Genomic DNA, 27,391 nt, shown 5'->3' on the forward strand with positions numbered 1-27,391 from the left:
TGTTGTGCATCTTGGGCCCCGCCCAGATGAATGTTCTAACATCTACTATTAGTACATAGTGGCCTGTTGCCTTCTTTTTAGTAATTGCATGATGTTCCGTAGTAAGGATGTACCATACGTTATTTCAGCATTATGAATTGGGCACTTAAATGTTTCTGTTTTTGCTGTTAACAAACAGTGCTAAAGTGAATAATCTTATTCTTATTTCTGTGTGTGTGTGTGTGTGTGTGTGTGTGTTTGTGTGTGGCACGTGTTTCTCTAGGTTAGATTTCATAAAAAGGAATGCTAGGTCCCAGGGTAGGCATGTTGTAAGTTCAAAGACACTCCGCCCAACTGCTCCCAGAGTGGTTGTCCCAGCATGCCCCCCCCGCCCCCAACCCAGCTGCTATGTCAAGTACTCCTCTCCCCACACTCTTCATGATACTTCAGGTTTTAAAAATTGTAACAGCCCACACCTACAGAGAAGCAGACAGATCTCACTGAATGACATTTCTCCGTGTTATCCCAGAGTGAGCCCATCCATGTGGGTTTTTAATGTGGAAAAGTTCTGTGTTTTTGTGTTTTAGTCGAAGTTATTTTGTAGCTACACTTTAATTGGTTCACATAAAATTTGCCTGGAATATAGCAGCCGTACCTTTAAGTTAAACCTGAGACAGAGGAGTGATTCTGGATTTTAGCGCTCCTGATGTAATTTTCCTATCATTTTGAAGGGCAGCATGATTTTGTAGGATTTTCATTGTTGTGCTAACTAGTCGTCATCATGCTTCTGAAAACCTTTAAGGCCAGATCTGGTCATTGTGAAACAGAGGCTTCCTCCAGCAGCTACCCTCAGTAACATCAGATGTTTAACTCTGGCACCTGCCCGAGTATAGAAAGGAAAACTGAGCCATCTCTCCTGCCTGTTGTCTGGTTCATAGGCGGCTACCTCTCCTTACAGGACTTGGGGGCACGAAGAGAAGGTTCTTGTGTCACTTCAGGGGGATTCGTTGTGTTTCCCTTGAGAAGACCTGCCGGAAGCTCCTAGAACAGGCAGACATTGGGCCAAATCAGCCTGCCCCTCTGCTTGCTTCCACCCCGCAAGTCTATGCCTGCTTCCTGCTTATGCTGTTCAGTCCCAGGGTGGAGAGCATGATGGATGCATTCTCTCCACAGTCCAGAAGTTCTTCTTCTTTTTTTTTTTTTTTTTTAAAGATTCTATTTATTTATTGGACAGAGATCACAAGTAGGCAGAGAGGAAGGCAGAGAGAGAGGGGAAGCAGGTTCCCTGCTGAGCAGAGAGCCTGATGTGGGGCTCCATCCCAGGACCCTGAGATCATGACCTGAGTCGAAGGCAGAGGCTTTAAACCACTGAGCCACCCCGGCACCCCCAGAAGTTCTGATAGCGTGCTCTCTTGGTCTCAGACTCTAGATTCCCTTTGAGTCCTGGGCTTTGGTTTAAAATGTGTTAGCTGTCACATTTTAGAATTTTTGCCAAAGTCTATGTCAGAGTTTGGAAAACTAGGAGGAGGGCCGGGTAGTCTGCTGATGTTCAAAGTCTGCTGAAATGTTTTCAGGGTTGTGATTTAATTTTTTGTTCTCTGTTGAGTCTCTTGAACAACGTACAGTCACAGAATTGATTGGCCAGCAATAGCATTGAGTACAGTTAATATTTAAAGTGTTTATTTGGGGATAATAAAAGTTGTATCAAATCTGTCGAAGAGGTATTTGGATCTACCAAATAGTGCATGGAGAAAGCTGAATTCAGAATATTAATAAATAGTAGACCATATAAGCCATTGCCAGGCAAAAAAGTTGCACTATTAATTCTTCTGTTCAACTTTCCTTCTGCTGTGTTTTTTTTTTTTTTTTTTTTTTTAATTTCAGTTAATCATTGACTGAGGGGATGCCTGTAGCTGCTCTCTTAATTATAGTTTTAGCACTGAATTTCTCTGTCTTCCTAATAGAAAAAGTAAATTTCTCTTGCTGATATTGGTATCTTGGTGGTTGTGGGAAGTCCACTCCCAGAAAAAAACAAAACACAAAAACATTCTCTGCCCAGGACACGTCACCAGATATATACAGGCTCATTTCTCATTGAGCTAAATATCTTCCTCTTTGGCACCAAGAATGATGTAGTTGGTGCCATATTTTTCAATCTGTCTGCTCTGACGCCAGCAGCTGTTGCAGGCTCGGTGTTCCCAGGCACCCAGGGAAGCGAAGGGGACGTGTATAGTAGGTAGCAAACGGATCTGGATATAGAAGAAGCAGCTGGTTCAAAACCCCATCGGCTGCCTTGCTGTGTTGGAGCTGTTCGCACGTGGGTTAGATAAGGCACAGAGTCCTCCTACACGGGTGCGGAAATGAACCAGACAAGTCTGGCTCTTTGGGCAACCCGTCCACCTCCAGAGTGCTTGCTTGCCTTCCCTGCAGAGGGACTGGCAGAGCTCTGGAATTCAGACTTCAGTGATTGCTAGGCAGAACCCTCAGATTGGGTAGTCCCTCATTCTGCATCTTTGGTTCGTTGGAGATAAATGAACAATCCTTGACCGTCCTTTGACATGCATCTTAGATCAGACAGCCCTGCAAAGGCTGCTCTGTCTTTCGGCTTCTCCCTGGTTTTCCACGCACCTGCTTTTCTTATTTAAATTTATTTTCCTCTCCTTTGAAAATCCACCAGATGCTAGATAGGCCATTTTCTGAATATTGAACATTAAGCAAGACTCGAATTTTTTTTTTTCTGAGTATTTATTTTCCTCTGGTTTAGGCTTTAATTTCAGAATTCACAGAGATTAACTGTCTTTTCTCTGATCCCTTTCAGAGTAAATGTGTCAAATACTGGCCCGACGAGTATGCTCTGAAAGAATATGGGGTCATGCGTGTTAGGAACGTCAAAGAAAGTGCTGCTCATGACTATACATTAAGAGAACTTAAACTTTCAAAGGTTGGACAAGTAAGTATATTGTCGTATTTTAGAGACTTTAGTAACTGGTTTTGGCGTGCAGTAATCCGAGGTCATGTGGTTACTCATATTTGCGTGCGTTCACGGCCTCGTTTACTTACTGATTTATCGGGTGCCTTCTAGGCACCAGGGGCCCAGGTGCATACTGATACATTGCAAACAGGATGGGGGCGATCCCTGCCCTCACAGAACCTAGGGAGATGGAAGGTTAAAAACTCAGCAACCGGTTAAGCTTTCTAGTTGGTCTGAGGCTATGAAGGCTTCAGGAAGTTATGTTAGAAGCGACTGGGTACCTGAGATGGAGGAGCCAGGGAGCGCCTCTCTGAGGTTGTATCACTTGAGGCCAAGGTGGGGGAGCCAGGCATCCAGAGAGCCCAGAGAAGAGTGTTTCCAGCAGCGGGAACAGCAGTGGCAAAGCGCCTGAGGCCAGTTTCGTGACCACATTCCGTGGCGTCTGATCTTAGCTGCACATAGTTTAAGTTTGTCACTGGGGTGACTAACTTTATAAAGCAGGGTTAGATTTGGATTCATTTTAATTTTGGGGTGAGAGGGGGCTTATTTTTTTGAGGTTGTTTGGGGACCTGGAGATGAGTGAAGTCTTTGAGGAATTGGAATCACATAGCAGCGAGGATCCACACACACAGATAGCCGTGCTCCTGAGCAGACGGGCTGCAACAGGTCCGAAGTGCCATGAAACGTAGCAAAGGCTGGGTTTCCTTCTGGCTGAGATGTCAGAGAGATCATCTCAGAAGACACTGGGCTTGTCTGGGTCAGGTTTCCACTGGAGAAGATGATGGGGAGAGGGCCTCCAGGTGGAGGTGTCACTGTGAACCCCGGGCCTGATGTGCAGACTGAAGGGAAATGGGATTTATGGGGAATGAAGGTAAGTGGAGAATCAAGAGAATAAGCCGAAGAGAGGGGGGACCAAGTCGGGAAAAGTCTCAACTGTCATGTTCAGAATGTGAACTCCATGTATTAGGAGGCTGGATGCTGGGCGAGGCTGCTGCCAAGCAAATGCAGGTGCAGAGCTGCATGCCAGGAGTATGTCTGACAGTCCCAGGGTTGGGGGGGGGGGGCCCGGGCCGGGTGAACCGAGTGGCCAGCAGGACTGCTAGGAGGCTCTTGGGTGTTCTGGGTCTGGTGGCCTCCTCTCCAGGTTAGAGCCCAGGGACTCTGACACTTGTTTCCTTATTCCTGCCTTTGGAAATGAATATTATGCAAAATGCCAGAATAAATGGAAGAGGAGTGACGGAAGGATGGACGGATGTGCCAAATGCATTGAGGTGGCACCTGCAGGGCGTGGGGAAGAATCAAATGCAGGGTGAGGGGACAGTGGCGCTGCGGTGAAGGCAGAAGAGCAGGCAGAGGCTGTGTGGGAAGCCAGGGCTTGCGTGGTCCCGGGGAAAGGTGGTGCGGGGCCGTGGACAGAGAAGGACTGCCTGGAGGAGAGGGAGGAGGCGATGTGAAGAGGTTTGGTTACAGTGTGGGTGGGGGGCGAGGGCGGTGTTAAGGGTGACCGCCGGTTCTCTAGCTTGAGCGCTGGGTTGGTGGAGGGGCGGAAGGGTGAACAGGAGGAGGGACAGGTAGAGTGTGAGATGCCTTGGCGACGGCGAAGCAAAGAGGCCAGGGAGGCAGGAATGGAGGATGGCGATGGGGGGAGATGGGTTCCAGAGCATCGCGGATGGATGGCAGCAGGGGGCAGGAGGAGGAGGTGACCGCAGACGCAGGTGGAGGAGCCTACATGCAGTTTCTTCACGTTCTCCATGAGACAAGGCCATCAACTGGCATTCGAAGGGAATCAGAGACGAATTATCTTTGGGAAGTGGGAAAAGTATTCAATAATAATGTGTAGAGACGGTGAGGAATCCATTGAGTTTTCAGGCAGTGCTGAATGCCCAGTTGAGCTGGTGAACAGATTGTGACATGTTCATGGTCAGTGACACCAATCCCCCGGTGTGATTTTTCTCCATGGGTGTAGAACAGAGAAGGTGTGCTGTTGGTTTTGTCCAGGCCTGGGGCTTTGCCCAGGGGTGTGCTGGATGGAGAGAGGTGGAGAGAGGGTGAAAGGGGATTGTCACAACAGTACATGGGGGTGGGGGGCACCTGGGGGGCGCAGTTGGTTGAGCATCCCACTCTTGATCTCAGCTCAAGCCCTGTGTTGGGGCTCCACGCCCAGCATGGAGCCTCCTTAAAAAAAAGTAGTACGCAGAACCCAAGCCCGACAAGGGGACAGTGGGGGCAGGAGAAGCGGGTGGAGAGCGGAAGAGGGCTCAGTGGTCTGCGGAGCTCCACGAGGTGGTCGGGGGACCAAAGCGAGCTGGAAGCCTGGGCAGTTGTGGTCCGGGATGGGATGCTGGGACTTCAGATGGTAGCGGGGCTGCGGTTCTGCTGATGGTGGGGCAGGGGAGGTTTACCCTGCTGCAGAGACAGAGAGAGAAGCTGGGAAAACATAGCCGTCAAGCAGAAGTGGAAGAGATTTAGAGGGCACTGGCCAGAGATACCACATAGGTTCATTCAATTTTAGGCTCCGCCGCCCATCTTCTTGTTATCAGGTATTTCTGAGTAGCAGGTGGAGGTTTCTTCAGTTTTAGTGATAAACCATCCATCTTCTTGCTAACAGAGATTTTTGAGCAGCAGGTACAGGAAATGTTGGCATTTGGGTTTGTGTTTTATACCCATGGGTTCAGGCGCCATCAGAGGACAGGTGATTTCTCCAGAATTCCTGGTCGCATGTTACCTGCTTTTTATAGAACACATTATATTTTTTTCAAAAGCGCTGTGCCATGATCTCGTTACATTTCCTAGCAGGGAGGAGTTAGGCCAGAGATCTTTTGGGACAGAAATTTACCAAGGAAGAGGAGCAGGGATACACTGGGCTTCTGGGTTCCTTCCCTGTTGTTCCTGTGTAGCCCCCGAGTTTGAGCTGACTCATATCATCAAGAAATATTTTATCATGACATCAGTAAATTAAATGCACGTAATTCACAAAAAGATCTTAATTGTGGTTCAACTAACTTGAATGTCCTGAAGGTCACTGGTGGTGGACACTGGCTTCATTTTTCTTTCTTTTTTAAATCTACTTTTAAAACATCAGTAGCTAGGATTTCCTTCAGATACAGAGGACAGAGAGGGAGCAGTCAGCAGGGCTGCTACAGTGGCCTCATCTGGGTAGACCCAGAACGTGGTGCTTTTGGTCTTCTCTAGACTTGACCTTTGTTAATGACCCCTGTCCCCAGAAGGGCACTGGTGACGGTGCTGCCAAGGAGTGGCTGTGTGTTTACTTGGTCTTGTTAAGTCCCTCTCAGTAGCACGGTGAGGGAGATTATCATTCCTCTTTGCACATGAAGAAATTGAGGCTCAGAGAGGTCTGGAGACCACAGTGATTATGAGTGCGGGGGTTTGGACCTAAACCCAGCCTTCTGGTCACAAAGCTTGACTTCTTACCTACTTTGTATTAAACAGAATGTTTAAATACTACGACGAAATAATAAAAGTGGGTGTTTTGGGAGAGGGGAGGAGGGGGGCTGGGTGTAAAAAGGCAAAGAGGAATACATGTCTTGAGAAGACAGCTGTTTTCTCATCTGCTGGGAAGGAGAGCCTCAGGTCCTCTAAGCTTCAGTCGCCTCCTGAGTTGGGCTACCCGTGCACGAGGAGGAACGGGGACATTGCCTGCCCCTGAGGATTCAGAAAGGTGACTCTGGTTGTAGCTTCCTAAGGAGCTAATTGCTGTCCTGGACATTTTGGTTCTTAGGACAGAGGCAAAGAGTTGCCTTCAGGATTGCTCAGCCAGATCCAAAAGGAGACGTGATGGGAAACTCATCTGACCTTTACACGGAGCGTGAGGAGACTTGGTGCCCGCCTGTTCTGTTGGCTCACGTCAGGTCTGGGGAAGATCAGCACTGGGTGATTCCTCAACCCCTTGATTTATTTAATTCTTTTTGGTTTTTCTTGGCTCTACTCCAGGGGAATACAGAGAGAACCGTGTGGCAATACCACTTTCGGACCTGGCCGGACCACGGAGTGCCCAGTGACCCTGGGGGCGTGCTGGACTTCTTGGAGGAGGTCCACCATAAGCAAGAAAGCATTATGGACGCAGGGCCTGTGGTCGTTCACTGCAGGTGACTGGCCCCTGCCCCCTGTCTGGGCTGCAGCCAGGCCTCGCTCTCTGGGCCACTAGGGCTTGCTTTTATCCACCCACGTCAGCTCTTGAACTGTGAGAAAAATCTAATCTCTGTTTGAGGCATGCATAAACTGCACTAAGGGACATTGACCCCAGAGTATTTTTCTCATGGGTCCTGCGGGACTGCCAGGTATTGGCGGTGGCCGGGCAGGGGGTGGTGAACTTAGTCCTTATTCTCAGGGAGCCCTTACGTAGTCTGGTAATGTCTGCTTATGTTTTTTTGCTTTTTAAAAAAACACGGTGATTTAGAATTCATCCCCTTGATTGTGATCCTATTCTCTTCTGCCACAGAAGTAAGATTCATTCCCCGCCCCCATAAGATACTTGTTTGCTTCAAAAGATTTGGACCACTCCCCACCTAGGCTCTGGAAGCCCCGCCCATGGCCCCTCACCATGGTTTACAGCCTGCTGGCACCCAAGGCTGGGCTTCATGGTCGTACTGGGGAAAGTTTAGTTTCCCAACCCTCATCCGTACACTGGGCAAATAGCTGTGTGTGAAACTTCACCTTTTCTTTTTTCTTTTAAAGATTTTATCTATTTGTCACAGAGAGAGAGCACAAGCAGAGGGAGCAGCAGACAGTGGGAGAAGCAGGCTCCCAACTTAGTAAGGATCCTGATGTGGGATTCGATCCCAGGACCTCGGGATCATAATCTGAGCCAAAGGCAGACGCTTAAACAACTGAGCCACCGGACTGGAACGTCACTTTTTTAAAAGCTACTGTTTATTGAGCACTTGTTCTGTTCCAGCCTCTGAGCTCAGTGTTTCCCATACATGACTGACATTTGATCCACACAGCCACCTTGTAAAGTATGTACCATTATCCCCATTTCACAGACAAGGAAACTGAGGGTCAGAGAGGTATGAGACTTGGCTCAGGCACATTGTACTGGAGAAGCTGGGCTCCAAGTACAGTTTGGACTAACTCCAAAACCCTGTGCTCTTAGCTAATCTATTCTCAAATACAAATTGACAATTTTGTAAATACTCCCAAGAGCAGACATTGTTTCTGTTAATATTAATAGTTGGTTTTGAGTCCGAAACCCCCAGGAACGACTCCATTGTCACTGCTCTCTGTCCTTCTGCCCACAGTGCTGGAATCGGCCGGACAGGAACGTTCATTGTGATTGATATCCTTATTGACATCATCAGAGAGAAAGGTAGGTCATCTGGAGGGCAAGAAGCGATAGCTCCCATTTTTTGTTTACGGAAGGAACGTGCTGGTGAAAATAGCCTGGGGGAGAGAATTTGAGTGTTAAAACATTTTCACAAAATCTGGGCTGAAGGCTTTGACTTTCATTATCTTTGCGGGAGAACAAAAGTGATTCGATTCGAGCTTTTGACATGAAACGCAGCTTAGGAGCTGTGGGTCCCACTGCCGTGGTCTTTTGTTGACCGTGTGGCGGTGGTCTCTGCCCACCCACCTCATCCTGGCTGACGTTATGGGGTTGGAAAGCGAGGGGATCCCGACCTCCAGCACTTTCTCGGGTTATTTTCTGGAATCATTTGTATCGGTCAGAAGGACAGTGTAGCCCTTGGAACACGTTCAGTTAGAACATGTAAGACTAAATTTGCTCTCTCTGAGTCTGCTGAAAGTTGTGCCTTAAACCATTTCATCCCGGCCCTGCGGTTTCTCATAATGCCTCATGATGCTTGCTTTGCAGGCGTCGACTGTGACATTGATGTTCCCAAAACCATTCAGATGGTGCGGTCTCAGAGGTCAGGGATGGTCCAGACAGAAGCACAGTATAGGTTCATCTATATGGCTGTCCAGCATTATATCGAAACACTACAGCGCAGGATTGAAGAAGAACAGGTACCGGTGCCAGAGGGGCTGGTGGGCAGGTTTTCTTTTTCTTTTCTGGGTAGCTCCACCAGATGCGCTTTTCTTTTGAGCAGGATGGGCCTCTGAGAGATATCTGTCACTGTTTGGGAAAGGGGATCTCATTCCCACCTAGGAAGGGCCTCTCTTTATTACTCTGATATTTCAGGACGGCTTAGCGTAGGGGATTAGCTGCAATTGTCCTGGCCTGGCAGTTTGGGGAACTGCCCCTTGGAAAGGTTGGGATTTTCTCAGACAGACCCCAGGAGCTTCACAGGGCAAGTTTGGAACTGAAAGCCTCGAAGTTTCCAGGCTGTTCTGGTTTAGATCTGGGCTGTCTTTATCCGGATCTCCTATCTTAAACGGATGCTTCACTCTTCGGAGCACACAGCAGTTTGAACCATCGACTTGGTTGAGTTGGAAACAGTGAAATTTCAATTTTAATAAGCCATGCATAATGAAGAAGAATGTGGAGTTGGAGTGTTTCCATTTGAAGCTATTCATAACAGACACAAAGCTGAGTTAATTAGGAAGACGCTGAGAGGAGGGAAAGGAGGAGACTGCTCCTTTGGGGATCTGGGCGTCTCCCCCACTCCCCTCTCAGCCCCGCCGCTCGGCTGCAGACGGGAAGTGTCTAAACAGCACCCATACCTGCCTGCTTTGCCCTGTGTATTGCCTTCCAGAGGACCGGGCTTCTCAGGATGCTACCTGCCGGCAAATTGTGAGACAACCAGCCTAGCAGAACAGCAGCCACGTTATCAAAGCTTGGCTAGCCAAAGTAAGATACCTGTTAGTTAGCTTAGTACATTCTCAGTTCACGTCAAAACACTAGAGGGGCTCTTGGGTGGCTCAGTCGACTAAGCATCCGACTCTTGATTTCGGCTCAGGTCACGCTCTTAGGCTTGTAAGGTCGAGCCCTGGTGTCGGGCTCCACACTCAGTGCTTGTCTGCTTGTCCCTCTCCCTCTGCTCCTTTCCCCACACACTCTCTCTCAAATAAATAAAATCTTAAACCCCAAACACTGGATTGTTTCATTGTACAAAAACATCTTCAGCAACAACAGTTTGGTATAGATATATAAGGTCAAATAATCAACAAAGTACTGGTTTTGACCTTCAGTGCCTTAAAGTCTGACTTGGTGTCATTGTAAGGTTTTGCAAAATATTTAGATGGTTACTATAGGCTATTTTTTCTCTCTCTCTCTCTTTTTTAAAGATTTCATTTATTTGAGAGAAAGAGAGGACAAGCAGAGGAAGGGGCAGAGGGAGAAGCAGACTCCTCCGGAGCAGGGAGCCTGATGCAGGACTCGATCCCAGGACCCTGGGATCATGACCTGAGCCGAAGGCAGATGCTTAATGACTGAGCCACCCAGGTGCCCCACTATAGGGTATTTTCTCTTTGTCTCCCAGTAATAGTGAATTTGGGCCAGGAATAGTTAAAGCATAAAGTTGCCTCAAGAGAAGGACTTAGGTCCTAATCAATACAAAGAGTATTTATAAACACAGTATAAACACAGTTGGTATAAATTCAGGAATATCTTTTTTTTTAAACATTTTTTTTTAAGTTTTTATTTATTTATTTGACAGAGATCGCAAGTAGGCAGAGAGGCAGGCAGAGAGAGAGAGGAAGGGAAGCAGGCTCCCTGCTAAGCAGACAGCCCGACATAGCACTGAGGCCCAGGACCCTGAGATCATGACCTGAACCGAAGGCAGAGAGGCTTTAACCCACTGAGCCACCCCGGCACCCCTAAATTCAGGAATATCTTGAGGCATATTATGTAATCTTGTTTAGAAAAGCTGGGGGAAAAGCTGTCTTTTATTTATTTATTTATTTGAAGAAAACTCCTTTTATTTCATTCAGAAACTTCATTTATCCTTGTTTTGGTGACTTAAGGGCCTACCCCTCCCTTCCTTGATAGCAGTTCAGGTGTTCTCATTACCATATACAGTCTCTCTGACCCTAAATCTCAAGCTGTGATTCAGATTTAGGAGCTCCTTTAAGAATATCTTTATTGCTGGCGTTTTGGTAAAGAGGTACCGTCATCTGGTAGAAAGCTGAAGCTGTAGCCTTAAGAAACCGTGAGGCAGCCTGAGTTTTAAATTAAGCAAAGGGATGAAACTCACTTAGGATCATTGATTATTCTTTTCAATACCATCATTCCCACAATTCTGAAGAGTTAAGGACCTCCGGGACTGAAGGAATTTGCGGAAGAGGGTAGATGAAAAACGACCAGCATCAGGGGCGGTGAGCCTGGGGAAGGAAGCAGGAAGTAGCACCGGCCCTGGGAGGAGGCGAAGCAGAAACAGGTGGGCGTCCAAGGGAAGGTGCAAGTGAGGCGAGTTTGAGAAAATTCTCAAGTTTTTATAAAGGGTTCTTCCCACACTCTGCCATTTACTTGAAAGTAGATTTCTTTTCTTTTTTTTTTTTTTAAAGATTTTATTTATTTATTTGACAGAGAGAGATCACAAGTAGGCAGAGAGGCAGGCAGAGAGAGAGAGAGAGGAGGAAACAGGATCCCCGCTGAGCAGAGAGCCCGATGCGGGACTCGATCCCAGGACCCTGAGATCACGACCTGAGCCGAAGGCAGCGGCCCAACCCACTGAGCCACCCAGGCGCCCGAAAGTAGATTTCTTTATGAACTTCCATTTACAGTATTAAAAAAATTTTTTTAATTTGACAGAGAGAGATCAAAAGGTAGAAAGTGCACGGAAGGCTCCCTGCCCAGAGAGAGCCCGATGTGGGACTCGATCCCCAGGACCCGTTAACATTTCAGCCACGCTAAAAAAATTTTTTTAATTTAGTGCACATTCATTTGCACGCTTTATCATTCATTTGCATTTTGTCTCCACATCTACACCGTGTGCTTCTAAAAATGAAATGCTCGTAAGTTGTCAACCTTTCTGCGCCCCTGCCCCTTAATGCTCTGACGTGTGTGTCCTGGAAGTGAAGACATTCTTCCACCTAACCATTGTGAAGTGATCAGAACCAGGGAGTTAGCACTGATACAGCACGGTTTTCTAGTCTGCAGACCGTATCCAGTTTTCCAGTTTGTCGTCCTCCTGTCTTTCTGTGGTCCAGGGTCCCCTGGCACATTTGCTTGTCACATAGCTTTCCTTCCCTCTAGGACAGTTTCTCGGTCTTCGTCTTCCTCGACCTTGCCATTTTTCAACAGTTCAGGCCAGTTATTTGATGGAATGCCCCTCAATTTGGATTTGTCTGATGTGCTCTCTTGATTAGATTCAGGTCATGCGTTTTTGACAGGCCTGTCATAGAAGCCATGAACATGAACTCCTGATACCTCCCGTCAGGAGTCCCTCTGTTGACGCGTTTCACGGCTGGCAGTGTTCTTTGATCACTTGTTGAAGGTGTTGTCTGTCAGGTTTCTCCACTGTGCAGTGATGATTTCCCCCTTTTTATTTTACTTTATTTCATTTATTTATTTTTTAAAAAGATTAATTTGATAGAGAGAGCACAAACAGGGGAGTGGCAGGCGGGGTGGGGGAGAGGGAGAAGCAGGCTCCCCTCGGAGCAGAGAGCCTGATAGGGGGCTCGATCCCAGGACCTGAGGGATCATGACCTGAGCTGAAGGCAGATGCTTAACAACTGAGCCACCCAGGGGCCCCGATTTCCCCCTTTTTACATAGTATCTTATAGGAAATGTTTGAGACTATATAAATAACCTGCTTTCCATCATTCTTTTTGCCCAGTAATTTTACATGTACTCACTATTGCCTGGAAAATTTACTCCTGCGGTATCTGCCCAGTAATGGTTTCTTACTTCCATAAGTCCCTTTTCATTTATTAGTTGGGAGCCTTCTCTAAGGAAGAGCTTTCCCTCCTCATTGATTCATTCATTCATGTCAGAATGGGTGATGATCCATTACTGCTATTTATTTTGTTGCTTAGATTATTCCAAATTTGGCTAGTGGACACCTGTTCAAATTGGTTCGTCTGTCCTTTTGATAGTTTATTTTTGAGTACTTCCTTATCCTTTTTTTTTTTTTTTAAAGATTTTACTTATTTATTTGACAGACAGAGATCACAAGTAGGCAGAAAGGTAGGCAGAGAGAGAGAGAGAGAGAGAGAGGGAGAAGCAGGCTCCCTGCTGAGCAGAGAGCCTGATGCGGGGCTTGATCTTAGGACCCTGGGATCATGACCTGAGCCGAAGGCAGAGGCTTTAACCCACTGAGCCACCTGGGCATCCCCCTTACACTTTTTTTTAAATGAAGTTTTTATTTAAATTCCAGTTACCGTACAGTGTGATCTTGGTTCCAGGTGTAGAATTTATTAATTCAGCACTTGTTGTACAACACCTTGTGCTCGTCACAAGCGCCCTCCTTAATCCCCTCACCTGGTTCACCCATCCCCGACCCCCTCCTCTCTGGTAACCATCAGTGTGTTCTCTGTAGTTAAGAGTCGGTTTCTTGGTTTGCTTCTTCCCCCCGCCCCCCTGTTCATTTGTTTAGTTTCTTACTTCCTTATATATATTTCTTAGATTTTTAATTTCTTTATTTGAGAGAGACTGAGAAAGACCGAGAGCTCTGAAGTGTCAGAGGGAGGGAGAGGAGCAGACAGTGAGTCTGACGCGGGGCTCGATCCCAGGACCCCGGGATCATGACCTGAGCCACCCAGGTGGCCCATCTTGCTTCCGTACACTTTCTGATGCCGGAATATGAAGGCGTGGCCTGCACTCTCCAGCTGTTTTTCCCGGGAGCCCTGATTCTCTTTATTGTAGAGTGGTATTTTGAAGCCAAGATCTGGCTGTACTTACTGGTACTGTATTGCAGTATTTGTGTTGCTAATTAGCTAATTAATTACTGCTGTAGTTGAACTTTTGCTATACAACCTCATATTAATGTGGGTTTATATATTCTATTGTATATATAACTCTCCTTTTCCATCTAGTAGTTTTTTTAAATTGACTTTTTATTTTGGAATAGTCTTTAAACTTCTAGAAAAGTTGCAAAGATAATACAGAGTTCCTATGTGTGCGTCATTCAGTTTCCTGTAATGTTGACATCTTGTATAACCATTGTACCTTTATCAAAACTAAATAATCAACCCCGATATATTGCTAGTAACTAAATTTTACAATTTATTTGAATTTCACCAGTTTTCCCATGAGTGTTCCTTTTTGTTCTAGGATCCTGTCCAGGATCCCACATTGAATTTAGTGCCCCTCTGATCTATATTAATTTCTTAGTCTTTGTTTTTCTTGACTGTGATACTTTTGAAGAGTGCTAGTCAGCTATCTTATAGAATGGCCCTCAGTGTGGGGTTGTCTGATGTTTTCTTGTGATTTGGTTGGAGTAATGAATTTTGGGGCCGAGTACCAACAAGGTGAGTTGCGAGGTGCCCTGCTCATCGCTCAAGGGGTACCCGATAATAACATGGCCTGGGGATATTAACCTTCATCACTTGGCTTAGGTGGTGTCTGCCAGATTTTTCTCACTGTAACAATGACACTTTTTCCTTGTCCTTACTCTTTTCTTTGGAAGTGAGTCATTTAGTGCAAACCATACCCAAAGGAAGGGGAGCAATCAAGCTCCAGCTTCTGGAATGGGTAGTTTCTTTCTTTCATTCTTTTTTTTTTTTTTAAAGATTTTATTTTATTTATTTGACAGAAAGATCACAAGTAGGCAGAGAGAGAGAGGGAGGAGGAAGCAGGCTCCCTGCTGAGCAGAGAGCCCGATGCGGGACTCGATCCCAGGATTCCGGGATCATGACCCGAGCCGAAGGCAGAGACCTTAACCCACTGAGCCACCCAGGTGCCCCCATGGAATGGGTAGTTTCTATATAATTTATTTAGAATTCCTTTGTAAGGAAGATTTGTCTCTTCTATTTATCCCATTTTCTGTTTCTTTTTTCTTTTTCTTTTTTGGAGAGAGCGAGAGAGAGAGAGTGTGCACGTGCACACAAGCAGGGGAGGGGAGGAGCAAAGGGAGAGGGAAGGAGAATCTTAAGCCAGCTTCTTGGCCCCCCCCCCCCCCGGCATGGAACTTGATGTGGGGCTCCATCTGACAATCCTGAGATCATGACCTGAGCCAAAATCAAGAGTTGGGCACTTAACAGACTGAGCCCCCCAGACGCCCCAAGAGGATTTTCATTTGTCCCTTTTCCTCCTGCTCTTGGCTTTTGGGCTTTTCAAAAAAATTAATATATGCTTTATTTTGTAGTCTTAATTTTTTTTTTTTTAAGTAATCTCTCTGCTCAACTTGGGGCTCGAACTCACGACTCCGAGATCAAGAGTCGCATGCTCTACTGATGGAGCCAGCCAGGCACCTCAAGCTTTTTTTGTAAATTAAAGTTTAAGAATGGACTGCAGTTAATTTCACATGGCAAGATATTTAATGCCAGATGATTTTCAAGACTTGTGGTTGGACCCTCCTCTCAACCTTGACTGTGTGTCAGCTGCAAGGCTGTAAGATTTAGTATAAATACTACAAAAGGTTTGGTAACTCTGCTATGTCCTTGAATTCAGGGGAAGGATAGATGAATTTCAGACCATTTTTTTAGGGCTCCGTAACAAATCTCCCTCTACACCCCTCCCCTAAATCAAAACAATCTCTATCCCCTGATACTTTTTTCTTGTTCTATACGGACAGCCTGGGCTGTCACAGTCCTGAGAAATGAACTCATCTGATTTGTGGATCAGTTTTATTTCTTGTTCTTTCTAAATAAGCAGAGAAACTCCAGTATTTTTATGCTTTTCCTTGAGCAACTTAATTGACTGAAATAATTCCTGTCCCATTTGTATTAAGTATTCCCCTTTAGAAAATTCTTTTGTAATCATTATATGTAAAAATACTGGGGGTGCCTGCATGGCTCAGTGGGTTAAGCCTCTGCCTTCAGCTCAGGTCATGATCCCAGGGTCTTGGTATCGAGCCCCGCATTGGGCTCTCTGTTCGGCAGGGAGCCTGCTTCCTCCTCTCTCTGCCTGCCTCTCTGCCTACTTGTGATCTCTCTATCAAGTAAATGAATAAAATCTTTAAAAAAAAATAAATAAAAATACTGATTTTTTTCAAGAAAGTATTTAGAAGGGAGGGAGAAACAGAGGTTGCTGTTCAGTGGGTATAGACTTTCAGTGATCTAAGATGAAAAAGTTCTAGAGATCTGATGCACAACAATAGCATATAGCTGATAGTATTGCATTGTGCACTCAGAATTTTGTCAGGAGGCTGTATCTCATGTGTCTGTCATTTTTCTTTTACCACAATTTAGAAAAGTGTTGAGCAGGAAGCAAGCTCATACTTCCAACTTACTGATTGTGTATTTCTTTAAAAAAATAGAGTTAGGATTTTTCAACTCCAGAATAAGGTGGTTTTTTTTTTTTTTTTCTTTTTAAGTTATTTTAATAAGGCTCCACGCCAGTGTGGATCCCAACACAGGACATGAACTCACAACCCTGAGATCAAGACCTGAACTGAGACCAACTGTTGCCCAACTGTTCAGAACGAGTTTTAAAATAAGTGATATTCTCTGTCAGGTCTTCCACTTAATAGTTCTTTCTTTCTTTTTTTTTTTTTTTTTTTAAGATTTTTATTTATTTGACAGACAGAGATCACAAGCAGGCAGAGAGAGGGGGAAGCAGGCTCCCAGGGCTTGATCCCAGGACCCTGAGATCATGACCTGAGCCGAAAACAGAGGCCCTAACCCACTGAGCCACCCAGGTGCCCCTTAATATTTCATTTTACATTCTGTCTTTTAAAAACTAATTTTTTGTGGGAGTCAGTATTTCAGCGCTAAGAATCTGTGGTTGTTTTTTGAGGCCTTTCAATTTTTAAACACAGTTGTTCAGGGACGCCTGTGTGTCTCAGTGGGTTAAAGCCTCTGCCTTCGGCTCAGGTCATGATCTCAGGGTCCTGGGATCGAGCCCCACATCAGGCTCTCTGTTCAGCAGGGAGTCTGCTTCCCTTCCTCTCTCTCTCTGCCTGCCTCTCTGCCTGTGATCTCTGTTTGTCAAATAAATAAATAAAATCTTTAAAAAAACAACAACCCCTCAGTTGTTCAAAACATTAAAATACTGTGTAAACAAGACATTTTCTCCTTGAATTTCTTTTTTGTAACTTCTTTCCTAGACTGTAAGTTCCGTAATGGCTGCTTGGTCAGGTAACAAACAGGTTGGGCTGCTTTAACAGTCTAATTAATAGTGGCTTCAACAAGACAGAAGCTCATTTCTCTTCTAACATAAAGCTCCAAGTTGGCAGTCTGTTTGGGAAAGAACTGGGCATCTCAGCTCCACAGGGTCATCCAAGGTCCGCAGCACTTTGCATCTTGTCACCCAGTTGTCCTTTAGGACGTTTGCTTTTCCACACGGTTGCAGACCGCACGAGGGAGCGAACAGACAGCAAGCAGCTAGGGGCCTGTTAATGTCAAGCTTTTTCTGTGAAGAGTCAGACAGCGAGTCTCTTAGGCTGTGTTCACATATGGTTGCTTTATAGTTTATAGGTTGGAGTCGTAACAACTCTTGTTGTATGCGAACTAGGATTTTCTGCTTTTTATTTGATGTTTTGGGGTGAGTTTTGAGGAAGGAGAGGGAGAAGAACCTTCACCAGTGGATTTAAATTTGTTTTATGTTTCATTTTGCTTATTTATTTATTTTTATTTTTTATTTTTGAGGATTTTATTTATTTATTTGTCAGAGAGAAAGAGAGTACAAGCAGGGGGAAACGGCAGGCCCAGTAGGCAGAGGGAGATGCAGACTCCCCGCTGAGCGGGGAGCCTGATATAGGGCTCAAACCCAGGACCCTGGGATCATGACCTGAGCCAAAGGCAGTTGCTTAGCCGACTGAGCCACTCAGGCACCCCTTATGTTTCATTTTGAAAAAAAAAAAAAAAAAAAAAAAAAAAAAAAAACCACTTAATAGTACTTATACCTGTAATTGAACATTTTGTTTTGTCACATTTCTTCCAAGTTTTTTCCCATTTATTTATTATTATTATTATTTTTAAAGATTTTATTTATTTGTTTGACAGAGAGAGCTATCACAAGTAGGCAAAGAGGCAGACAGAGAGAGAGGAAGCAGGCTCCCCACTGAGCAGAGAACCCGACGCGGGGCTCGATCGCAGGACCCTGAGATCATGACTGGAGCCGAAGGCAGAGGCTTTAACCCGCTGAGCCACCCAGGCGCCCCTATTTTTTATTATTAAAGTATTCTCTACACCCCACATGCGGCTCCAACTCACAACCCCAAGATCAAGAGTCACACACTCTTCTGAGTGAGCCAGCCAGGCACCCCTCTTTATCCTTTTATAACAGCAATCGAATATGGCAGGCACAACTGTCAGCCCCAGTGCACCCCTCACTTCTACCCCTGGAACTACAGGGCAGTAGCTAAGTTTGCAGTCAGACGCTCAACCAACTGAGCCACCCAGGTACCCCTGCTTCCAATCTCTTTTTAAAATACAAATACCAATAATCTACACACAATAGATAACACCGTTTTATAGGTTTAGAATGTTCCTCCAGATGGTGTCATACTGTTTTGTTGTTTTGTAATTTGTGTTTTTCCACTTAATATTGATTATGAAAACTGTTTTGATAAACACACAGTATCTCCCCCCCCCTCTCTTTTTTTTTAAAGACTTTATTTGACACAGAGAGAGAGAGGTCGCAAGTAGGCAGGGCAGCCGGTATAGAGAGAGGGGGAAGCAGGCTCCCTGCTGAGCAGAGAGCCCGATGCGGGGCTTGATCTCAGGACCCTGAGATCATGACCTGAGCCGAAGGCAGAGGCTTAACCCACTGAGCCACCCAGGCGCCCCACATAGTCTGTCTTTTTGTTGTTTCTCTTCACTGTTGCATATTATTTCATGGTATGAATACATCACATCGATTTATTCTCTTGGTGTCGACATTATTAAGAATAACATGTCCCTGGACATCCTTTTATAGCCCTTTTAGGCTTCTGTGTATGAGTTTCTCAAGAAGCAAATGATCAAGGTTGTCGAATATAGTTTTGTTATTACTGGATACCAACTGGTCAGTCCCGTGAGTTCGGACCAATAGTGCACCAGTTCAGCCTCTCCCCAGCGGCGAGTGGAAGTCCCTGCTCTGTGTCAGTATCTGATGTGGATACCCTTTCTGATATTTGCTGGTTTTCTTGAATAATCATTGAATGAAGGCACCATTATATAATGATGATTGGTGGGTTCAGTTTTCAGAATTGGTTGTTTTTAGGTGAACTTAGGAGTGAAGAGTGATAAATCGTGTAACCGGGACTCCTACCAAATATAGTTCACTCTGCATCTGTAATGAGATTACATTCTACTGGTTTTCCTTGCCAATTTTTTTTTTCCCCAAGAGTATCATTAGAGCCAAAAATGAAGTTTTAAAGATGCCTAGGGTCTTTTCTGGGATGGAGGTGGGAGGTGGGGGGGATACAGTACAATGCTACCATCTTCTGTACCTGTAGGCCATTTTTACACGGGGTGAACTTACTTCTGGAACTCTTTGCCTAACTGTTTATCTGAGAATCATTAAATGTGTTGCAAGTGAACTATGAATGATTGATTAGATGTTAATGTGGCAAAGAAAGTGAGAATTCTCTCTTAGCTCAGAAATAGATGCATTTGGTTTAATATAGTAAGTTGTTAATGCATGACTCTGTGCTTTTGAATTATATGGTTCAAAAGTACTTTTCACTTGTATGGTGTTAATTACATTGAGGTGAATTCCCTCATTTGATCGGTGTGTCATTATTCAGGGTCCAACCTTTCTGTCTGCCTGTCTGTCCGTCTGTCTTTCGTACAATGCCTCTTCGCTTCTTTTTCCCTTTAAAAAAGTCCATTTCCTCATATATGCGATCTTCACCTTTCAGAAAAGCAAGAGGAAAGGGCATGAATATACAAATATTAAGTATTCTCTAACGGACCAGACAAGTGGAGATCAGAGTCCCCTGCCGCCTTGTACCCCAACACCATCTTGTGCAGAGTAAGTAGTAATGAAGGAAATTCTTTCTATCTGAACACAGTCCTATAGAAAAGCTTAAAAACCAGCAGGTCTTTGCAGCACAGGCCTGTCATTATTGTTACCCTGCTGATTAACAAGTGTGTCAGTGGCTTTCTAAACTAAATTTTAATTTACCTAAACCAAAGGCTGATTGGTACACTAACTATGATTATGTGAGGTTATCAGTCTCTCCAGTGGTAGTTCTCTAAGAAGAATAGAATTTTCCTTTTTATGGGGTGGGGATGATTTCTCTTGTTAATGATAGACAACAAAGGTAGGTAACGCCCCTTTGGTTGTTTTAAGACTCTATGCTAAATAAAAGTAAGTAAGTTGACCATTAATGTCCCAACAACATCATGATCTGCTAATTTTCCTGTCAGCAGAGAACAGAAATCTTCTTTGAGCCTTTAAATCAAGAGTCCATGAACTGGAGGTCTCAGGCCAAATTCTGGCCATGCCTGTTTTTGTACAGCTCACGAATGGTTTTTAAGGTGTTATATTTAAAAGAAAAAAAAAAAAAAAAAAAAAAACGGCAGCACAGAGAATATTATATGCCAGAGACTGAGACAGAAAAACTTTGCCAACCCCTTGTTTAAGCTAAAATATGTGTTAGGAAAACATTTGTTAAATCGATTATGTGAATGACAGTCTTAAATTATTGTTTTTCTATATATTCTAAGGTAGTCTGTGGTTTAACATTTACTTTTTATTTTTGCCCAAGAGTCTTATCTCTGTTTGCTTCTGATGTGGATTTTTAAACCCCTGCTGACTTTAATACTCTATATACACATTTTAGATAGCAAATATGAGGCTTATATTTACATTTGGCTTCTAGTTAACATTGAAATGAAATTATACAGCAAAAGTATTCTCTCCTCCAAGTTGCCTCTTCCTTCTGCCTGCTTTTTGCTTTCCCGGTGGACTGATCGGGAAAGTTGATATTTTGAATTGCTGTCTGCTGACATGTGCCGTGGCGCCAAGCTCATCAGGGCTCTGAGTCCTGGCCAGAGAGCTTTCCCTGAATATTGGCACAGCACAGGAACTAGGACCGCTCCCTTACCGCCAGTGGCCTCTCCGCGTGACACATTCTCTGCCTCTCCACTTCCATCGTGTTCCTTATCCCTCGGACCCCAAGCCCCTTCTTGTCCCTCTCAGGTTGGCATCTATGGCTGCTGGGTCCTCTGTCCCCCAGGGGCTACTCTGATCTCCATTCTGCTCAGTAGAATGGAGTCTGGCCTCTGGTGCATTGGCCTTCCATCCCCGGGGCCTACACCACCATGAGCTTCACCCTCACTGTTCCCCTTCATGTAGCGGGATTCAGGGTTCCGTGGGCCTCACTGCCCCTGCTCTTTCCTTCTTGGACCTCTTGCCTGTTAGGCTCCCTCCGCTCGAAACGAATACCGGTCCTTTCTCTGTGCTCACATTTTACCCTGCTCGAAGGCCTCACTCCAAGATCTCATCGTACAGGCCTCCTTTGCTCTGCGTGCCAGAAAAACGGCTCACTTTCCTCCGACCCCAGAGAGCACAGGGGCTCGAGACTCTTACTCTTCTGTTAGCTTGCTTTTGCTGTATGTTCGTGTCTCACAGCCTGTCCTAGAGCGTTAGCTCCTGGGGGCCTGTGTCTGTACCGTCTCGGGTCCCCCAAAGAATGGATTATGTGCTTTATAAATACCGTGCGTGCTTAGCGTGGCCAGCGCTTTTATTCATGTTTTCTTTCTTTTTTTTTTTCTTTTCAGAATGAGAGAAGATAATGCTAGAGTCTATGAAAATGTGGGTCTGATGCAGCAGCAGAAAAGTTTCAGATGAGAACACCCAGCAGGACTTCAGCACAGACACAGGTATTTACATGCACGTGCTCCGGGTCTTTATGTCATTGGTGGGGATTTTGACAGGCGGACAATTTGTGAGTGTTCTAGCGAGGGGCACCACAACGAAGTTTGACAAGCCAGCCTCTTTTTTCTCTTCCTAAGCTCCTTTTTCCTAAGTTGGATTTATTTTTGAGTTCATTAAGGATTGAAACCAAATTCGGAGTTAATTCTGTGAGGGGCAGAGAGACGGTTGATGTGGGTGAGGAAGGGCAGGGGTCACTGTACCTTCCATTTGTATTAGAGTCGGTTGACCCAAGCTGTGCCGGAGACAGTCTTTGGGGACCCGGGAGGCAAGGGGACAGCTCTGGCTGGTTGGCATCAGGACGCCTGTGTTCTCATCCCCTTTGGCCCCTGACTGGCTGTGTGACCGGGCTTTGGCCTCCCCGGGCCTGCACCTCTCCCTCTCACCTCCACATCCCTTCCAGCACTGTCTCTGGCATCTCCTGTCCCTAGTACGTCTCCTCCCTCAGTCACCTCTATAGACAGCGACCCAGGTCGTGAGGGATGTTGGAAACTCCTAGTTTCAATGTTGCAAGTTGAAATTCCCATCTCAATGGGTAGTACATTTAGAAGATTTGAATGCACTTGAAAATGGTTTAATGCCTTTGAGAAACTTTTAGATGTGTGCTCCTTAAAAATTCTAGCTTATTTCTTCCCCAGATGTGGACCTTTACCCTCTCCCTGAAAAGATCAAGAACAGATGCAAGAAAGTACATGCGAAGAATGAATTTGAATTTGCAAGGCTTGTGTTGTGGTTGACTACCTTTGGATAAGCAAAGTTCAGAACCATTTAAAGACCACTATATTCTAACTCGACAATACCTGATTACCAATTACTCATTTCCTCAGATAAGAAGAAATCATCTCTACAATGTAGACAGTGTTATATTTTATAGAATTTTATTTTAAATTGAGGAAGCCGTTAATTGTGCTCTATATTTTAATGATGATGGTGATTCAAATTCTACTTATTGGCATTTTCTTTTCTTTTTATGACCTTAAAATTCAATTATTTTTCTCCTTGTGAGGGATGACAGGGCTTTCATAAGAGGAAAAACGTTTTGGAAAAGGTGACAACATCCCGTGGGAGTGAGAACAGTTTCATTTATCATTGCTTATCCAGTAGTGGATAATTCATTTGATGGCCTCTTTTTTTGGCTAAATGATAATTAAGCCAGTGGCCTCAGCCTGTCAGAGGTCGACTATCTACCTTTGCATTGCCATTAAAAAATCATGGGAAAAAAGAATCATGGAAAATTGGGAGAAAAGATGTGTTTTCTTCTTAGCAGATGACCAGGCTGAGAAGGATGTGGTGGGGAAATGGTTGTCACGTTTTCTTTTCATTTGAGTCATTGTCTCGTATTTGGGGGGGGGCAGAAAAAGCGCATGTGTGGATAACCAGCCAGCGTTGTGGTTATCGATTGTTGGTGACAAACCACCCCAAAGCGCAGCGGCTGAAACAGTACTTCTCGTGTTCGCCTCCTCCCTGTTCTTCAGCCTGGGCTGGGCTCCTCTGTGCTGTTCCTGTCCTCTCGCCGGTGTTACCCGTGTGGTCAAGGGTGGATGGGCTTCTCTCTGCAGGTCCCCGGCCTTTCCTTCTGCGTGCGATGGCTCCAAGTGGCCCCGCCAGCAGGGTAGGCGGCCACCTACATGGCCGCTCAGAACTCCCAAGGGTATCAAGCAGTAATGGCCGGGCCTGCTTAAGACTTAAACCCAGAACTTCCACTGCCCTCTCGTGATTAAAGCATCCCAGGGCCAGCCCAGATTCGGGAAGGGGGATGGCACCAAGGCATGGAGCGGAGAGGTGTGATCCACAGGGGGGGGGGGGCGCCAGAGTAATGGGCTGTCAGAAGCAGTGCCACACGAGAATAGCAATGGTTAGAAGGAGAAGCTGCTCGTGACCTTGGGAAATGGAAGCAGCTTGCGATTGCTGGTGTAAGCTGGAAGTCAAACTAACAAATAGAGGGCCTTCTAGAAGCTTCCACTTCTGCTGGCTCTGAGCATATTTTCTGAACCAGCGCTTTGGGAAACTGGTCTCTAAGGAGGGCTGTGTTGAGCAGAACCAACCCACCCCGAGGCTCCGGCGGAGGGTGGCGCAGGAGGCGCTTCCTCCCCGCGTGCGCGGGTTCAGTCCGACGCCACCGCCCCTCTGACTGAATTAGCAGTGGCTCATTTTTGTTCTAGTCAAGCAGTAGGATTTGCTACCGTTCTACCTGAAGTGCCTTCTCCAAAGACATCCTCTTTGCCCTGTGTGTGGAATCATCCTTCGGTGAGTGTGTTTCAGTGAAAGAATCACTGGTTGACTTTGTAAAGACGATAAAGTGCCATGGCGGCTTGGCCATTAGGTTATGGTCTCCTTGCGCAGTCTTCTTGCTTTGGCTCCCGACCGGTCTAGCCCTGCAAGTGCTTCGATTCTGAGGTCTTTACCTCCTGTGAAGTCTTGAGGTAGTTTGGAAACTGCCTCCGCCGCCATTTTCACAGACAAAATGCACATTGACGCTCCCCCCAACACCCACCCCCCAACCCAGTGAACCTAGAATGGCTTTAGAACACTGGTATGGCCCAGAGGTAATCACCTTCTAAGGGGAATGTCAGTGACTACTGTCTTCTTGTCAAGCGTGTAAAGCGAGAGATTCCAGTTCAGTATTTGCAACAAGGGTCTTGAATCCTGCTCCTTTTATTGCATTGTCGCATTGAATTCTCCTTCTTTGCCTTGATTTTGTGCTATAGTTGAGACTCTGGACTTTGAGGGCAAAGTCTTTCACCAGCATACAAGGGTTTGATTGTACAAATTTACCTGCTGCATTAATGTCTCCGCCTGTAGCTTAAGATGGAGTTACTCCGTGCTCAGAACAGAATCGCCTGATCTAGGCTAGCTTTGCTTGTTACAGGACATTGATTTCGTTTAGATTTCCCTCCACGAAGTCAGCCAGCTATCATGTTATGTAAACCTCTGCCAAGACAAGATTGTCGTAGCCCCTAGGTTGCTCAGGTTTGTCATGTGTCCGGTGAAGAGGGGATTGCAGGGTCTCAGATCTGAGATTCCTCTCCACGAGATGGAATCGGGGAGAGGGGTGATGAAAGTGTGGGGAGCTGGAGGTGCAGGTGTTAAAAAAGTTGTGGAAATGGAAGTTCCAAAGAGGAGGTTTGTGAGGAGGTCAGAGGTGCGGGGCCCGCACGTGGTGAGAACTTGAATAGGTTGATCAGATTACCTGGCAAGTAGGTGTGATAGATACAGGGAAGAAGTCTGCTCCTGGATTGCTGGTAGACATTAAATTTGCACAATATCCTGTAGCTGGTGGAGTATTTTAAAATGATAAGCATAGGGTTTTATATTTGGGGTGAAGAAATTATCTGACACATGGTATTGGGGTTTCTTTTTAAAAAGCCAAATTTCAGAGTCCTAAGAGTTTTTTTTTTTTTAAATAATATAAAGACACCTCACCTCCAGTGGATGACCCTCCTGAAAATCATGGTCCTCTCTCCCATTGAATCAGTGACTTTTCAGAGGTGGCAAAATGGGCATGAGAAAATTGCTGTCTGACTTTCTTGGTGTTTGTGCATTTTTTATGGAGCCCAGTTGCTTTGGAACAGCCAAGAAGATTATCAAGATTCTTTTTAGGGGTACCTTTACTGGGGATCTGAAGAACTCATACAACATCCTGGGTTATTTCTAGTTTGGGGGAATGTGGAAAGGTATGCAATTGTGAAGTGTTTTGTTGTAGCTTATTAATCCATGAGGGGAATTTAGACTGTAGACATAAGGACACACCCAGTGCAGTTTCTGTTTTCTGTATGTTGTTGGGGGAATAAAGTTTTGTATAGCAAGCACATGGCCTCCCTGATTTCAGAATGCCTTTATTAGAATCTGTATTAGCCCTTAATGTTGTTGAAACCTTTCTCCCTCTTCCTCCTGAAAATACAGTTTATTGTTTCTTCTATCATTGAAAAGTTTTTCTTTTTTCACTATGGGCAGTTCACACAAGGCAAAAATATTAAACAGTTGGTTTTAGTGTGTTGTATAACTTTGCTGTATATCAAACTAATTTTTACAAGTTTTCATCCTAAACCTCAAATCATGTAATTAATAATTTGCCTGTTTATTTATGACATAATTGTGATTCTTTTATTAATAAAAGCTAATGGAAAAGGATCCTTTATTAAGCTGATGACTAGACCTACATTTAATTTTCCTGCAGTATATGAAGTATTGTACCAGAGTATTAAAAGATATGTAATATTTTATTGATAAATCTATCCTTTAAAAGGAATACGTTTTAGGATGTCATCATTTTGATGTGAATCATGTAAATGTTGATAATATGCACTGTTTATTATACATTTAGTGTTTCGAGAGATTCACTTAATTGCCTTTTTGCCCATGTATTATGTAGTCTGTTTGCAATTGTTTTTTTAAAAAAAATGACATGAAAAGAATAGTTTATGTAGAGAAACATTAGTGGATGTTAATTGTCTCCCCACCTGTATTTATGGGTGTTAGTTCAGTTGCATTGCTAGTTGCAAAGCCGTATTATCAGAGTAAACGTGTATTTGTAAACTGTATGGGAACTAAAAATTAGGAATAAAACCATTTTCTTATTTTATGGTATTAGTCATTTACTTCATTGGAAATGTCCAGGAAAAACCGGGATGATAGGTCCCTCAACCTCTTCCACTAGCCAAATGCTGACATTTAGCAGCTCTTATCTGGAAGGTAACTGGGAATACAGAATACATGAGTCAGTTCCTCAGGCATTCATTCAGTGCCCACTCTGACTAGCTTCGGGAGACAGGCAGGGGATGCTATTTGCAAGAACTTAGGAGTAAGTAACGAATAGAAAGTATGTCTATAAAATATAACAGGAAACAATCAGGAAACATACAATGTAAATGGTACCCGATGGGGCTGTGGAGTGCCGATGATAGAAGAGGGTCGTAGGAGGAAATTGTGTACCACAGGACACTGTCTGGTCCCTTTAGGTTTTTTTTTTTTTTTTTAAGATTTATTTATTTATTTATTTGGCAGAGATCGCAAGTAGGCAGAGAGGCAGGCAGAGAGAGAGGAGGAAGCAGGTTCCTGGAGCTGAGCGGAAAGCCCGATGCGGGACTCGATCCCAGGACCCTGGGATCATGACCTGAGCCAAAGGCAAGAGGCTTTAACCCACTGAGCCACCCAGGCACCCCTCGTCCCTTTAGGTTTAGGCCACAAGTAAACAAGTCCATTTGCTGCTTTTGACAGTGCCACATGAACATTGGCAGAAAGAAATCGTTTTATAAGTAATGCAATAAGTTCTCAGTTCTCTGTTGTAAATCTAAGAAGAGATTTATATTACTTATTTACACTGTGAAATATTATTGTCCTCTTGGTCTTGGCCGAGTTACTCAACAGGTATCCGTCAGGTTTGGCTGGTTTCACCCGTGAGACCAGTCCTCTAGCCATTCAAAATAGGGAGCCTGTGGGCAATGCCAGATGCTGCCCCTGTGCTAGACTCGGGCCGAGCAATGACTGGCACAGACATGGTGGCCACCCTCCCAAGGGTGATGTCCTAGTGGGAGCTGGACCTTGCACAGGTCAGTAGCAGAGATTTCCACTGGGATGCAGAAAGTGCTTGAAGATTCGGGCTGCTCAGACACAGC

At 45.1% G+C, this 27,391-nt stretch overlaps 1 protein-coding gene across 2 annotated transcripts in view; it reads left to right on the forward strand.

Annotated features, from left to right (window-relative positions):
- Nucleotides 1–26,358, forward strand: part of PTPN11 (protein tyrosine phosphatase non-receptor type 11) — an 86,541-nt gene extending 60,183 nt beyond the window's left edge. The window contains exons 10-16 of one of the 2 annotated variants that reach the window (XM_004753269.3): nt 2,798–2,929; nt 6,890–7,056; nt 8,209–8,276; nt 8,781–8,932; nt 19,756–19,868; nt 21,623–21,724; nt 22,415–26,358. In XM_004753269.3, coding sequence (XP_004753326.1) covers nt 2,798–2,929; nt 6,890–7,056; nt 8,209–8,276; nt 8,781–8,932; nt 19,756–19,868; nt 21,623–21,692 — 702 coding nt within the window. In that variant the 3' untranslated portion in view covers nt 21,693–21,724; nt 22,415–26,358. The remainder of the gene's footprint in view (nt 1–2,797; nt 2,930–6,889; nt 7,057–8,208; nt 8,277–8,780; nt 8,933–19,755; nt 19,869–21,622; nt 21,725–22,414) is intronic. The other variant, XM_004753270.3, reaches the window with a different exon arrangement.
- The last annotated feature ends 1,033 nt before the right edge of the window (nt 26,359–27,391 follow it).

The sequence above is a fragment of the Mustela putorius genome, unplaced genomic scaffold (genome assembly GCF_011764305.1).
Source record: "Mustela putorius furo isolate JIRA1106 unplaced genomic scaffold, ASM1176430v1.1 tig00537248_pilon_pilon_pilon, whole genome shotgun sequence".
Taxonomy (NCBI): domain Eukaryota; kingdom Metazoa; phylum Chordata; class Mammalia; order Carnivora; family Mustelidae; genus Mustela; species Mustela putorius.